The sequence below is a fragment of the Camponotus vicinus genome, unplaced genomic scaffold (genome assembly GCF_025532165.1).
Source record: "Camponotus vicinus isolate PSW18456_S1 unplaced genomic scaffold, iyCamVici1.0 SCAF_3, whole genome shotgun sequence".
NCBI lineage: Eukaryota > Metazoa > Arthropoda > Insecta > Hymenoptera > Formicidae > Camponotus > Camponotus vicinus.
This window is the reverse complement of record NW_028141967.1, coordinates 25299872-25316229: the sequence shown is the minus strand read 5'-3', so window position 1 is coordinate 25316229 and position 16358 is coordinate 25299872. Positions and strand designations below refer to the sequence as shown.

Below are 16358 nucleotides of genomic sequence, written 5' to 3'. Positions count from 1 at the left end.
AATCATTTAGCCCGTTTGTTTTCTTTTTTTTATTGTAAATACTTTGAACGCGTTTATTCAATAAGTAAATAAGTACATTTAATAATTTTACACATATAAACTTATTTATATATTTATATATACAGGGTGTCCCATTTTAACTTGGACAGTAAAATATCTCAAAAACTAAGCCCAGCAAACAAAAATGTTTCAGACAAAAGTTGTATGGTTTCGAGGGGGCCATAAGATGGTACCATTGGTTTGACCTTGAAGAGTTATTTGAAGGTCACATAAAGGCCATCTTCAATTTCTTAAATGGAACCTACTATTTCTCATTGCATATTCTTGTAGCTTATCTCGAGAGCTTTCCAAAACACTATAATTAAGTACCTTTTCGTTAAGTACTTTTTGAGTTATGAAGCTTGAAATAATTTCTTAATTTTACATAAACCGTAAAATATCTTGTAAAATATTCATTTTTCGATTATCTTACCTTAATACTTTTACGTACAAAATAATGAGAGGAATCAATTGGTGTAAAGAAAACACATAGTTGTTTTGAAGAAAAAATATGTAATTTGCAATTAACAATTCCATATTTTTTCTTAAAAACAACTATGTGTTTTCTTTACACCAATTGATTCCTCTCATTATTTTGTACATAAAAGTATTAAGGTAAGATAATCGAAAAATGAATATTTTACAAGATATTTTACGGTTTATGTAAAATTAAGAAATAATTTCAAGCCTCATAACTCGGAAAGTACTTAACGAAAAGGTACTTAATTATAGTGTTTTGGAAAGCTCTCGAGATAAGCTACAAGAATGTGCAAAAATATATAGGGTGTTCCATTTAAAAAAATTGAAGTGACCTTTACGTGACCTTCAAATGACTCTTCAAGGTCAAACCAATGGTACCATCTTATGGCCCCCTCGAAACCATACAACTTTTGTCTGAAACATTTTTGTTTGCTGGGCTTAGTTTTTGAGATATTTTACTGTCCAAGTTAAAATGGGACACTCTGTATATATATATAATATATATATATATATATATATATATATATATATATATATATATATATTTATGAATCAATAAATTATTATATTAATTAATGCTGGCAGTTGCACATATGGAAAATAAACTCAACTAACTGATCAGAAAGTTAATAACGTGGCAAGAGATTGAGATCGTCATCATGACACGTTTGCCTCTATTTTTTTACGTATTCACATTCTCTATTAAAGAGAAAGACGATGAGAGAATATAATTTAAAATTAAATATTATTCTACTCGATTCTTACTTTTTCTATAGAATACAAATATTCTTTTCATAATGATTGCTGTTGTATGAATGCATTTTCATACACACAAATTACTAGTTTCTAAACCAAAAAATAGTATTGTGAAATTAAATCATATAAAAGACCTACTTCAATATTTGTGCACTCCGCCAAAATGTACTTTTCTTCCTTGTCCATCTAAAGCTTCCATTAAACTCGACGTGAAACTGAATTCCGAACTACTTTCATCTTCTTGAGCTCTGTAAAAATAGATAATATATAATTATAATAATTTATTTATACATATATATATCGAAAAATTTCAATTTATCTGCATTAATAATTTGATCTTAAAAAAAAAAGAAAGACATACAATGTGTCCAGACTTGTTAAACTGCCATTCAACGTTTGCACATTGGAAAAACCATCAATCCTCAATAATTCAAGATAAGAGTTTATAGTCGCTACGTAAATTCCTTTCGAGCCCGCCGTACCTAGATAACGTGGACTAGATAATTCGATTAACATACGTTCAGGACTTTCTTCCGACGAATTGTACGCTTGTGCATCGAGTTTTACAATTTCGACAGACGAGAAATGAATAATAAATAAATATGGCTTGCAAAATGCTAAAAAATAAAATAAAAATTTCATTAGATAAAATTATTTATTGATTGTAATGTCACGTATAATTATATAATTGTAATAGTACCAAAAGCAAACGGTAAATGGTTCCATATTGGATCAACGGCGCGAGTTCTTCTGCCATTTTCGTCCACAAATACACCAAATTCATTGTAACATAATAGAAGCTCCGCCGTGCCGCATGTATTAGAAATATTCAAAACGCAAACTGGAAATATGCCAAGCTTAGCTGCACCCATAAGCGCTGCTTTAATTGAACTATTGTCTTCTTCAGGGAATTCTGCAAATGACATATATGTAATTAATGTATTTTTATTACAGAATTATATTTTTCGTTTAAAGTAAAAACAAATATTACACGATTATACAATATATTACTTGTAAAAATTTCATAAGAAATAAAAATTTTAGATTTATCGTGATCATGTTATAATATATCGTATATATTTCACACATTTGTGCTTACCATCTACACTATAAGTTTGCAAATCAATCTGGAAGAATTTGTGACATCCTATAATAAGAAGATTTGATGTAAATATGGCACAACTGCAAGGTTCCTGAGTTTCAAGCTCACGAAGTCCGACAAACATTCCCGAATCTTCTTCGATTCTCCATTTAAACAGTCTATATATGAAAAAAATTATCAATATATATATTGTATATATATATATATATATATATATATATATATATATATATATATATATTGTGTGTGTGTGTATATATATATGAAACAATGTTTAAAAAAATTGTATTATTATACATTTGTAAATTAATAAAAGCTACATACATCACATGAGATGCAGTCGCGGCGCACAATATCTCGCCCTGTAATTGATACAGATGGCAACTATCGGAAGTAGATAATACGCTCTTCGTATTAATCGCTGGTTTAGAACAATCGGCGGCTAATGCATTATTCTTTAATAGTCGCAAGTTGCAGTACACTAATTCTCTATATTCACCAGCGATCATTAGAGCCAAATCCAAATGGTGATGTAAAGAGAGCTGATGTATCTGTTTGACTCCACGTATAGTAGTGAGTGTTTGAGATTTAGAAGCGCAATATGAAAATAGGCCCTCTTTTGCGCCCAACAAAAGCATATTTTCCATACCCAAATCAACAACGCAGTTCAAATCCAACTGAAAATGAACGGAGTTGATACAGCATGTATGAAAAAATATAAAATACATGTTCGCATACATACCCACAAAAAAATAATAATAAAAGGAAAAGTAAAAAAAAAATTTATTTCACTTTGTATAAATGAATATGATGTATTTATCAGTCATCTTAGCATTACCACTCACCTGATGTTTTTCTAATCTGAGCATAGTTTGATATTTTTTACATTTGGGTACAGCATGTGAATTTTGATTGGTAATAGCCTTTAAAGCTTTAGACCAATTTCTCTTGTCGATTTGACTTAGAGCCATAACGTCCAATCTAGATGAAGGCCAACAAGTCGTTGCGGAATTTGATTCGATTCTAAAGATGAACGGGATATCGGATTTTGCCGTTCCTGATATGTCTGGATGTTGTACCGTCTCGGAAACATTAAAACCATTGTTTTCCGTTAAATTTAAACGGCTGATCGGTATCATCCCTGCACACGGCTGATGTTCGTAGATGCACAAACATGATCCTTCCAACCTTAAGTATTTTCTCTCCCAACAAGATTTCGATCTACCGGGCACTTTCACCCATCCTTCCATAGGAATTTTATTTTCGTTTTGCTTTGTTACACTTTGCGAATTCTGTATACAACATACACATAAGTAAATATACAATCGATTTTAAAAGTAATGATAAATACTAATGTGAATTAAGTATAATTTCTTACCACATCTTCCGGTTTGTCCGGCTGATCTATCGCCAATGTCTGGACACTATCTCCTATTGAGGATAAGCTGTCATTGCTGTCTCCAACAACTTTATGACAATAATTTGGAAAATCATTCGGTAAATCACAAGTCACAGGTACGGATACTGCGCATTCTAAATGCGTCATAATTTGACATCTGCTGCAGGTCGCAGCGCGCCTTCCAAATTGTATAGTTTTTGGACACGCTGCACATTTTCCTGCGCGCATAGGTAAGCCTACATTGAATCTATGCGGAATGTTGTGTCCTATCCTTTGTGGAGATAATCGTTTGATTAATGAACTGCTAGTCTCTGCGACATCTTTCATTCTCTTGTTTTCGCATTCTGTAATTGACGTAGGCGAAGCAGGTGCAGATGCAGAAATGGAAGTACTTTTAGCCTTCTGAATTAATAATTGATCTGTCAATGTTTTCACCTTTGCCCGTTCTCTAGCTAGTTGATTCTCCAATTCACGATATCCTACGGGCATGCTTGTACTCACGGGAGGCATATTTTCCTTCTGCTTGCCGAGTATTTTGTCACACATAGTCTTCTTCTTTTTACTGCATTCTTCCAATTTCGATTGTAAGTAATCGATTAATTTAGTCTGCTGTTGCCGAGTACCTTCGGCCTTTACCTCTCTTTCTTGATAAAACTGTCTCATCTCTTCCAAGACGTTCTCCAATTCTACTATCCTCGACTTCAGTTCCTGGGATTGATCCACATTAATCTGTAGATCGGCCATAAGCTCGGAATTTACTTCTTTCAATTCATGCACTCTCGTCAAATAGTCACTGCTCTCTTCTTTTACGATTCTCGATTCTGCTTTAGCGGCTTCTAAGGCGCGACCCATTTCCGAGAGATTGCACTCCATTTCACCACATCTCGTTGTCAATTCTTCTATTTGCGCGCTAAGCTCTTGAGCGAGTTTCTTATATTGATCCCGCTGAGCGATAAGGCTGTTTCTTTCACTTTCTATGTCACTTGTTTCAGATTCTAATTGCTCGAAATTATGTTCGGCGGCTAATCTTCGCGTTTTCTCTTCGTTTTGCGCGATACGTGCTTCGCGTACTTTTGTTTCAGCGGCTTCCAAATCTTTTTGTAATTTCATTTTATCCTGAATCAGCATATTTTCGCGCGTTTCGTGATCGCTCGTTAATCTCTCATAGTCCGTCAATTGTTCCTCCAAGACTGTACAAGTTTCCTTTAAGAGTTCGATATTTAACTCATAGCCTTTAATATCTTGCTCTAATTTTGCGACTTTAGACTCGAGTTCAGTCTTTTCCCCGTTATGTCTAGCAACTATTTGCGTTAATCGTCTATTCTCAGCGTTCAGAGTATCGATTCGATCTTGATTCGATCGCATTTGCTTACGAACCGCATCCAACTCTCTACGTAATGATGCGCTCGAAGATTGAAGTTCTTCAATCTGATTATTACTTTGTGTCAAAGCCTGAAAAATGTGCAAAAGTGTTTGAAAAATAAAAATAAAGCCATTCCCATAAAAATTAGTCTGTACAGAAAGAAGAAAAAAGAGAAAAGGGAAGAACATTAATTCATATTAGAGCAAGAAATTTTAACAAAATTTTCAATATTTTTTGAAAATAATATAATAAATAATTTTAAAATGTATAATACATAATACATTAATTATATATATATATAGCGTCCGGAAAGTTGCCCTCAATACTTCGGGAAGTGATTTGAGACCCAAAAAAAAAGGAAAAAAATATAAACATACCTTTGGAAATTAGTCATTTCCGAGTTACAGCCACTTTTATGTTAAAAAAATCGCAATGTATAGTCCGCTTGGCATCCCTCTTTTTTAAATTTAAATTTAAAAAAGAGGGATGCCAAGCGGACTATATATTACGATTTTTTTAACATAAAAGTGGCTGTAACTCGGAAACGACTAATTTCCAAAGGTATGTTTATATTTTTTTCTTTTTTTTGGGTCCTGAATCACTTCCCGAAGTACTGCAGGCGATTTTCCGGACACCCTGTATATACACATATGTACCCTTTGTGCTGAATCAGCCTGCATTTTATTCCTAGATGCTTCTTTTGTAATATCATTTAATGATATTTTTGCAATATCTAATTCTTTCAACAGCTTTTTAAGATTTTCTTCTTCTTCCTTTATTTTACTACTTAATTTCTCTTGTAATTTCTGTTTTTCTTCCTGCAATATTTTGATCCTATCTTCTGCCCTTTTACTTTCCCTCACAGCTATTCGTTTATCCAAGTTAGCATCTGATAATTCCTTTTCTTTCTTCCATAGAGCTAGTTGAGCCTGTTTTGCTGTCTGTTTTTCAATTGTCACTTCTTCTCTTAAAGCTTGAAGTTGTTGTTCTAGTTTCTCTATCTTTTCTTGCCAATGATCAATCTTTGTATTTGCTTCATACTTTGTATCAGTAATTGCACAATTTGTAGCTTGTGCTTGATCTAATTCTTTAAGACTAGCATTTTCTGTTTCTAGTTTTGTAACACTATGTTCCAAACGTTTCAATAATTCTTCTAAATTGTAAACCTTGCGCAATTGTTCCTCTGCAATTAAATAACAAAACGATAATATAAGAAAAAAATTATTAAAATTGAGAGATGTAAGATTGTTTACCTTCTTTGTTCAAGGAGTCTTGTAATCTCTTTTGTAATGTAACTTTATCTTGTGCTGCTTGTTCTAGATTTAAAGCGAGTGCCTCGCTTTGTTCCAAATTTATCATAGTTTCATTTAGATCAGATTTAGTAACCTTTAACAAAAATAATCGTTTAAATTGGGAAAAATGTTATTCCACTAATTGTTTGTAAAATGTTTGGATACTCACTTCCAATTGCTGTTTTAACTGCTCGTTTTCAAGATTCATTCTTTCCAATTGTTCTTGTAAACTTGTGAGCATTTGTTCAGATGTTTTCAGATCATCGATCTGTTTTGCTTTCTCTTGCAGTTGTTTACGTAAAGTTTCAATCTCAGCATCTCTTGCTGGTAATGTAGCTTGTATAGTACGCAATTGTTCTTGACAATCTTTTAATTCATTTTGAGCAAGTTCTAAAGCAACATTTAATCTTGACTCGCGACAATGGTTCGAATCTTGTTCATTGCGTAATCTAGTCTCTAGATCTGTATTCTTTGCTGTTTCAAAATCTAATTTCGCTCGTAAATCAGCCAGCTGATTATGAGCACGCGCAGATATCTCCTCTAACTTAATTTCAACACCTTGAACACTTTGTCGATTTAATTCCCGTGTTTTTGCCAAAGATTCTTTATATTGCGTCTAAATATATTAGAAATCTTAAATTAGTAATTGCTTTAATTTATCTAATTCATAATTCATCTTTATTGGAATTAATAATGTTACTTGATTACACACAGTTATATCATATCTTCATATTACATTATATTATATATTATTATATTACTCACTTGAAATATACGCAATTTGTCCAATTCTGCATTTGCAGTTTGTAAATCGCATTCTGCTTTTTGTAATTGCGAACTTATTTCATTATTACTTGTACACAGTGATGTAATTTTTATAGTTTGCGCTGCGATATGTTGATTTAATTGCGCAATTTTATCTTTTTCTGCGTTTTCCCATTTGCGCTTTGCATCTCTTATTAATCCAAGCGCACGAGTCTCTAGCTCTCTTCTCTCTTGCCGTTCTAACTCTAACCCAAAAGATACGTCAAATTTAGAACAATTGTGGACAATATGAACTTCGTTCCACAAACATGAATTTAATATTATGTAAATTATATGTAATTCAGATATAATTATTATTAAATTTTACCTAATGTCCTTTTAAGGCTTGCTAATTCCGATCGTGTAGTGACGAGTTCTTTTTCAAGTATATCCCTCTCTTTGTTGGATGTTTGCAATCTCCGTGTTTTTTCTTCTAATTGAGATTCTATTTGAGATAATTCCCTGACTTTATCCTGTAATTCATGTATTTTTCTTTGCATTTGCTTTTCTTGAAGTTCCCTCTTTTTCTCATCCAATTTTGCCTCCAACTCCATCTTCTCCTTGGAGAATTTATCCAACTGCTTAGGGAACTTATATTCGAAGTACGTTGATTCTTCCGACATAGCTTTTGCAGTTTCAGCTAAATAATAAAATTTTATATTTATCTTTCTCTTAATCCTATCAATTCGCAATTAATAACGCGCTTACCTCGAATGTCCTCAAATTGGGAAAAAGATTTCACATGGTCCTCTTTACTCTGCTTCCAGTGAAGTAGATCGCGATAAGTAAATCACTCTTATCACGAGATTTTTTTTTTCCTATTCACTTTCAGTAAATACGCGAAAAACTTGCTCCTTACACTTTCATCTACTATAACTGAGAGTAAATACAAACGAATGCGATTTGACTGCCTCGCTTCATTATCATTCTTAAATTACGTGCTTACAATCGCGCATGTTATATTCATAAAACGGCAACATATATTTCTTTAGGCCAAGGTTTACGTTTCCTCACCATCTCTAACGTCTCAACTCTTATCTCGTAACGGTCGTGACTAACTTTGTGCGTACAATTTGAATTTAATATATCTCTCGCTTACAACGTCAGAGCGCGTCATTTAAGCGATCGCATTGACCTCTAGTAGCGATATTAGGCAAGAAAATACAAGTACTAGATAAATATCGAGATTGGGACAGTATAAATTCTACCTAGCCTACAGTTGCAAAAATTGTATGCATTTATCGGATGGGAAAACGTAACTAGCATAATCATAAATTTTCAAAACGGGATTTTGCAAGGCGGGAGAAAATTAATTACCTGTTATCATCAATTGACGTTTACAGAAATTTTCATAGATGACGAAATATTCCAGGTAATATTATATACGTCTACGTATTTCCAAGAAACATATATAACATGTGTATGTAGATTGAATATAAATTTTCCATTTATACGTTATTTATACGAATCTTTTGTATATAATCATCAATTTTGTATTTATATATAGTTATTTGTATTTACATAGTAATTTTCTTAAGATTTTGATTCATATGAATGATTTTTTGTTTTATTTTTATCTTCAAATTTTCTCGAGATGTTAAAATTTCTTCATAATTTTTAATCTGTCAAAGTTCAGTTAAAATTGAACACGGTGAATAAACACAACAAGCTTTTTGTCATTTATTCAAACTTATTTCATTAATACTAATGGATTATAAGTTAAAAATTATTAGTACCTTGTGATTAGGAAATTTTGAGATTCTAATATTCTAAATATTTCCTTTTACAAGAGAGAATTTCCGTTTCTTAAAATATATTGTATATAAATTTTTTCAAGTATTGATTCTAATTAAACTCGTAATCGTATCCAGGATAGCGGAAGATTGATACGAGATGCAGAATATGAGAAAAGGTATTCAACGCAAATAAATGTGGCAAGAGAATATATTGTATTTTGTCCTTTTAATCATTATCATACGAACCGTTACTTACAAATCAAACTGTGAATGTGTGATTGTTTCTTCTGTACTTCTGTATCTCATGTTATGATGTGTATGTGTAACTGCATGTGAATATGTTTTGTTTACGAAATAATATTTTATTTTTATCGTCTATTTAGCATTTCTCTTAGCGGTATCATTAACGTCATTAACGTTATTGATATTATTATTATTATTATTATACTTATACTTTGATACAATAAGGCTCTATGCGGTAGTGTAAATAATATAATAATATATAGCTTTAATTAAATACATGAGCATGATAATTTCAGCATTTATGAGCGCTGAGGCAATTATATATATATATATATATATATATATATATATATATTTCTGAGTTTAATTTTGCTTTCTGAATTTGCAAGTTTACGAGACGCTCTGTAAAATCGAACGCACTGATAACAATACATAACAATACATTTTTAAATAACAGAGTGAATTCATCACTATGCTGCAACTTCCTTTTTTTCTATCTCGTGTGTGTGTATGTTTATATACATATACATACACACACACATATATATGTATATATAATTATACATTATATTTATAAGCGTGTAAATTTATAAGCATATAATCGTCCAGATGCATATATACAAAAATATATACAAATTCCTCCCAGTTTTATTTCACTTTTTAAGCCTCCTTTCTCTCTTTCAATTCTCTTTCAAAACTCACACTGGGCTTGTCAATATATAAATAATATGGCATCCGTTACCTTGAAATCTCTCGTAAAATTTTTAACGACTTAGAATTGTCGATCTTTTATTTTGGATTCTTTTTTTTTTTCATTAAAGATTTCTTATCCCAAATGCAATAAAAGTATTATTTCTTTTATACATGTATACTGTGCATCACTAAAGAATTTCGTCGATTAAAATTTGTAGTTGTCAAATTTTGTACTGTTAAGCCCACTTTAGACAATCTTATAATTTATGAAATTTGGAATAGAATTGTATATATAATTTTTCTGTGTTGTACGTTACAAAAATGTTTTCAAAAATACACACAGATGTATAAAATACATAGTATGCACACATATTAAAATATATATATCATATTAAATTATAAATACACTTTCTATTCGAATTATAAATCTCATCTAAAGCAAAATGTGGAAAGGCTTTGACTGTTCAAATTAAACAATCATTATGATATTAAAGATGTCAACTTTTCAAAATTTCTTTTCTCTACGAGTCTGAAAATGCCAGTAATTGATTACACAATCTATTTAATAAACTTGTGTTTTTTATTAGAATATTTATTAGGATATTAATTGCATCAATTTGATCAATTGAATTGTCAATTATAAATCTTTTAAAAAATAAATAACAATATAAGAGGCAGAAAACTGCATTAAAAAAAGTTATTTTCAAAAAAGTTAATATAAATAAAATTTAAATGTTTAAAACCTTTTAAAATATTTTAAACTTTTCTTTCAGCTACAATAATGTAGAGAGATAAATCAAACATCATAGGATAAAATCATCTAACCACGAAGCAACCATTGATGCAACTACTATGTATAGTTAATCCTTGGATTACTTTCTATATAATGTCATTAGCACCGGATATCTTGGACACAGCTGTAATTAACTCGAATCGTTGCTTATTCACGAAAATAGCAGTGAGTATTTTCGATTGTCATAGTTTTCATTCAGATGTTCGTTTTTGATGCAATAACACAAGCCAGGGTAGAGTTCAGTAGGCAATTCAGTAGTAACATTAGGAAAAAAAGAGCAAATATGTTTTTGCTCCTTTTTTCTTTTTTGTGATGAGTAGATTATTGAACGCAATTTAATAAATCGTGGTACATTAATTATATATGGTACATTAATTATATATGTATAACAAAGCTTATTAGGAACAATTATAATTTTATCATCAACATATAATTAAATATGTTATGTCCGTATATTACTTTTATATTTTATAAAAAGTCATGATTCTTGAAAAATTATGTGCAATTTAAAAAGAAATTATATTTTACATTTATTTTTACTTATTTTTTCTTCTTATATGAAGAATTACCGTTAATTAATTGTACCACGATAATTTATATCAGATATAATCGTCACAGTATTTCCCGCGCGACGAATTCGATGATAAGGCACGTTATTAATCGATTCGTGTCTTTAAAATCGATAAGTGTGTAAAGGACACTTGGATACATTTCCACTGGATGAAGAGCTTTTTTGAAGTCAGGAAACTGAATGCTATTGTTGAAAACGGCATTACCGAGATCGGAACAAAATTCACCAGCCAATCTAGATGCAGCCTTTTCTTGTTAAACTTTCGAATCGCAGACCAGCTGCTCGGTGGGTCATGTATTGGGTCGACGCACAAAGGAAACGAACAATAATATAATACGCAATTATATTGCGGTCGCGACACGGACTCAGACATGGAGTCGGATAATTAACAATTAAATAACCTACCGTATATGGAGTACCATTTAAATAATTTACGTTTTCGTATATACACATCGCGCTTGCGCGTTTGCGCGCAAATCTCGCTACCGCATCTATCGAAAGGCTGCTTCTAGTAAGCGGCATTGGCACACGCGTTGCGAATATAGCCGTTACGACCGATCGTATCAGCTACAGCAGCACATTCGATAACATTTATGTCTTTTATTCCTTCAACGCGCGCGTCCTTGCAATCTGCACATGGCACCTAAGATTCAGAATAGGATTCAGGAAGCAGCGGTTTCCGTGATTCAACTCTGTTCTTTTCTTATCTTGCTGCTTGAAACTGAAAAAGGCAGATTTACGGTGACGCGAAAATTGCGATTCGCGTAGAAGCCTAAAATATTCTTCGCACAATTTTTTTCGGTGTTTCCTACACCTCTACACCGAGAACCCTGTCGACGACGTATTCATATCTCTTTGCCGGCTCCCCGTTGCCTTCGTTTTTCTCGGTGGATTTAGATGGAACCTCACTTTCGCCGTTTTCTGAATTTTGCGCGCTCGATTCCGTCGCTGGCCGACCTTTAGCGTTTACAGGCTTATCGGTATTTTTCATCACTGGGATTTCATCCTCATTAACGTTCGTGATGATAATTCCGCTCGCATTCCGATCTACGACGCCGCTGCTGCTTCTCGCGGCGGATGATGCGCTTGCGCCGGGAATGCTGTTTGGCCGCATCGTTGAATTTATAATACCGTGAGCGCTGGTAACGGGCTCCGACGCGTATCTTCTATGCGTGTGCGATGCCGTAGGACATGTATTATCGGTTCCGAGGTCCTCGGGTGGCAAAATAGGAACGTTCAAATTCACCCGCGTGAAAAAGGCCATCTTTTCCCTGAAAAAAAGAAAAATAGCATGTTTATCAAATATGATTTTTATGAATATTGTGACTTTCCCTTCTTTCTCGTACAATGCTCGAGACAATCGAAAAAATCACAGATTCTTATTGCAATTTATTTAAAGATTCAATATTTTTTAATTTTAATTAACATTAATTAAAATGTTGATTTCGAATATTACCCCTAGTATTACTTTGAATATTAATCTCTTAAATAATTGGATATTCAATTATAATATTTCGAAATAACAAAGAAATTGAAAAAATATGCATTAAATATAATAATACAAAAATATTTTTTCTCTATTGGAATATATTATATAATTATAATAATAAACAATATTGGGATAAAATAAAACTTATTTACTTGAAAGAGATGATGTCGGGTTTTCCCTTCCCAGCTTTCGTTTTCCTCAATTTATAAATCTCTTTCGATGTTTTCTTCATCATCTTCTCCACTTTCTTCTCTTCGGCATTTTTACCATTTTTGCCATTTTCGGCCTGTACCATAAGATTTTGGAATTTTTGATCTTCCAATAGCCACGTTGCCAGATCAGTATCACCTTTCTCGCGTGCTTGTTCCAATCGCTGCTTCAGTTCCCGTAACCTACTAAGCTCATCTTGGAGATTATTCAGTCTAGCGTGCTGCGCCTGGAGATCCAATTCAAGATCCAATGACGTTCTCATTGTGGGCGGCAAATGAGACGATTTCTTCGTGGTTTTGTAACTGAGAGCGGAGGATGGTCGACGCCACCGTAGGGAACGTCTCTCCACTGAATTTCGTTGGAAAGGTCCGCCTCTGCGATAAAGCGGCATACTGCTATCGCTGTCGCTACGATTAAGCTGTGCAAAGATAAAACGTGAGAAATAAATGAGAATAACAACGTTTAAAGGAATAGACTCTTTACAAGATGTTAAAAATCATATTTCAAAATATTATAGTGTAGTAAAAACAAGTAACAAATTAATTTCTATAATCTTTCAATCAAAACGGTAATTTTTCAACTCTTAAATTTAATCACTCGTATATAAAGTGTACTTGAGTGTATTTAATATTACTTGGGTGTGTATATTTGCATGTGATATGTAGTCGTTTCTTTTTAACTATTTGTTTACAATTTACGCATTACGATTAAAGCTTAAAAACTTCTTGTATATGAAAATAAAACTTGAGAATTAAAAATTTTTTTTTCACGGCATTTTATAGAAAAACTATTGTAAATAACAAAATAAGTAAATAAGATATAGTAGCAAATTATATTTAGTTAAAACTCACTCGACAGATGTAATGATTTTTGCTAACGGCCGCGCTCGGTGAGAATGTCTGGCTCCTCTTGATTACAATGGAGTTTTTGTCGTCGTGAATAGCGCCGGGCACGACGCCAGCCGCGGAGAGTTTTCTTTGCTTGCCTTGCTCCGGAATGAATACGCATTCGGTGTTTGTTTCCTTGTCTTGCGTTTGCTTCGTTTCCTCATTCAGTTCTTCCTCTTCCTACATTACATCATAAATTTAATCGTTAGAAATATACATTTAAAAATCTCATGTTGGACAAAAAAATTTAATAAAATTTATAATCTATCTATTGTGAAAGAAGTTCAAAGAAGACATGTTTGAATTTCAAGTAGCTTTTTGATTTGATGTAGCTTTAAGACAAACGATTTGTAAGCAATAAGTAAATCTTAGTTACCTCGTGCTCCAAAACATCCTCCAAAATATTGTCCTCCATTATAAACTCTACAACGATACCCTCTTCGTCGCTGCCCTCACTTCCGCTTTCGCTACCACCGCCGTCTTCATCTTCTTCTTCTGGACTACCCAAACAATTGGCGAGCTCTTCGAGTCTCAGCGTTACGGCTGTTTGTAACTCGTCACAGCCTTGATTCCTCGTCAAGGTAGACGTCTGAGAACTGATTATTGTACTTTCGTCACTACTCTCTTCTTTTGTATTTTGTGCGCTTCTATACATTGAGATGTCTGATTCCTGTTTGTCGTGCTTCGTTTGCCTCATGACACTCGTAGAAGCGCTATTACTGGTGCTAGTACTAGGACTGGTGTCGGACGGTTGCATGAAGCGGAAGGAGAGTATATTGTACCATTTCACGCTAGGAGATTCTGGACTGAAGTCTGCTAGCGAGACTTGTGCAGAACCCTGTAATGAAATCAATGTACAGTATGATTTAATCATTTATTTTGAAAAGGTTAAACTTTTATTAATTTCATCTAAATGAAAAATAGAAATGTTGATTCTAAATTTGTCTCAAATTTAGAGTACATTCTGATGAGACATGCATTGTAATAGAATATAAGATCTTTAAATAGCAAAAACTTATAAAATACGATAAGTTTGAGAAAACTATAAACGTACCAAGCATTTTTCGGCCTCGGTGCACCAAAGTGTCACTTGCAGAGTCTTTGTGTACAATTTGTTGAGCGGTACGGCGATCGGAAATGTCTCACCGAAAGTCGGTTTTCGCAAATCTACGACGGATTTTGTGCAACAACACATGTGACTGACGGGCGGTTGCATCGGTAACAAAGCGACTTTGATATATCTGAAATATGAAACGAAAGAGAAACGTTACTTTTGCATAAAAAGGGGTTTAACAAAAATGGCGGTTCTACAACAATTATGCGAAATAAAATTCACGAGAAGAATCATATATATAGTATATAGTCCTGTCTCTTTTTCTTTCTCTTTCCATTTAAAATTGGAAAATGTTGATTCATCATCGTGTGAAAGATGAATCATTAATCAAACGCGCAACTATACATTAAACTCTCTCCCTCTCCTTATTCATCGAAGCGTCGTACCACGTTTTGCGAATTTATAGCCGATAGCCGGACACAATGGCTGCGGCAATAAATTCCTGAGTGGCCGTAAAGCTGATTGCGAGATCATCACGGTATCGCTGATAATAAGCGGGCCCTTACATAACAAAAGTGAATGCGACATTCGTTGGTCAATGATCTAAACACGAACGCGATAAGAATTTCATAATTATATTTTAATTTCATTTAAATACGCCAATATCTGGAAGCTCCAATGTGATTGATTAAGCAACTAATTCGACAAATAGACAAAAGTCGAATGCATTTATGTAACTTTATTAGCAAGTCGACTCAACATTGCGCAATCAAGTTATCTAATCGGTTATCTTTGAAAACGAGACATCCTTCGCGGATATAATTCGACCTATAGACAATATTTGTGTATGTTAAACTGTATGCAATGTTGACTAATCGAAAATGCAAAATATTCGTATTGAATTTTACAAGGAATAGAAACTGGAAATAAACAATGCGACGATTGATTATTGCGATAAGGTGAAATATTGCTTGGAATATATCGCTTGAAAATAATTAGAAAAATCTTGTAGATACTCACACTTGCGCATTATTGGGTATGAAAAGCGCGGCTAGATTTCTCGCGCGTTCGATGCCAACATGAAGCAATCCATCGCTCACCGAATACCTAAATACATAACATTATAAATCTTAATTCACTCCAAGATTCAAATTTTGTTTGCATCTTTTCGATACAAACAAAATCCTACAAAATGTAATTTGCAATATAAAAGCATCTATAAAAAGTCATATATGTACATTATCGAACAAAAAAATATTTTACATTAAAGTGTTTTTTTGCATCTCTTTGTTTATTACGTATGTATTTGTTTTATACAATATATTTTAACGTATACTTTATTATTCGTAATCTCATTATATATATATATATATATAACTTTGCAACAAAAATTTTATTTTGTTGGATACAAAACAAACATGTTTTTTAACACTTTGATATTTCTAGA

At 32.7% G+C, this 16358-nt stretch overlaps 2 protein-coding genes across 5 annotated transcripts in view; both read right to left on the bottom strand.

Moving 5' to 3' along the window:
- Positions 1 to 1019: 1019 nt before the first annotated feature.
- Positions 1020 to 8280, bottom strand: LOC145968602 (citron Rho-interacting kinase). Of its 2 annotated transcripts, XM_083094189.1 has the most exons (14): positions 7944 to 8280; positions 7564 to 7875; positions 7197 to 7441; positions 6601 to 7047; positions 6393 to 6525; positions 5796 to 6322; positions 3756 to 5228; positions 3223 to 3669; positions 2702 to 3054; positions 2375 to 2535; positions 1976 to 2188; positions 1637 to 1892; positions 1414 to 1523; positions 1021 to 1218 (listed from the first exon to the last, which is right to left on the bottom strand). In XM_083094189.1, exons 2-13 carry the CDS (start codon positions 7856 to 7858, stop codon positions 1415 to 1417), a joined length of 4659 nt encoding a protein of 1552 aa, XP_082950315.1. In that variant the 5' UTR covers positions 7859 to 7875; positions 7944 to 8280; the 3' UTR covers positions 1021 to 1218; position 1414. The 2 variants fall into 2 exon arrangements, with proteins under 2 accessions (XP_082950314.1, XP_082950315.1); XM_083094188.1 differs by having other exon boundaries at positions 1020 to 1523.
- A 900-nt stretch (positions 8281 to 9180) lies between these two features.
- Kibra (WW and C2 domain containing protein kibra) overlaps positions 9181 to 16358 on the bottom strand; it is a 54514-nt gene continuing 47336 nt past the window's right edge. For all 3 annotated transcript variants that reach the window (XM_083094173.1, XM_083094175.1, XM_083094174.1), the window contains 6 exons: positions 15932 to 16018; positions 14912 to 15098; positions 14234 to 14695; positions 13822 to 14037; positions 12913 to 13388; positions 9181 to 12542 (listed from right to left, as the gene is read on the bottom strand). In XM_083094173.1, the coding sequence (XP_082950299.1) occupies positions 12080 to 12542; positions 12913 to 13388; positions 13822 to 14037; positions 14234 to 14695; positions 14912 to 15098; positions 15932 to 16018 (1891 nt within the window). In that variant the 3' untranslated portion in view covers positions 9181 to 12079. The remainder of the gene's footprint in view (positions 12543 to 12912; positions 13389 to 13821; positions 14038 to 14233; positions 14696 to 14911; positions 15099 to 15931; positions 16019 to 16358) is intronic.

What these genes read in the sequence shown, in the direction of transcription:
- LOC145968602 (XM_083094188.1), bottom strand. Translation starts at nt 7,858, where the DNA reads ATGTCGGAAGAATCAACGTACTTCGAATATAAGTTCCCTAAGCAGTTG. An exon ending in AAGCCTTAAAAGGACATTAG is followed by an intron (nt 7,442 to 7,563) that starts GTAAAATTTAAT and finishes CTTTTGGGTTAG; the next exon opens with AGTTAGAACGGCAAGAGAGA. An exon ending in TTAACAAGTCTGGACACATT is followed by an intron (nt 1,524 to 1,636) that starts GTATGTCTTTCT and finishes CTATTTTTACAG; the next exon opens with AGCTCAAGAAGATGAAAGTA.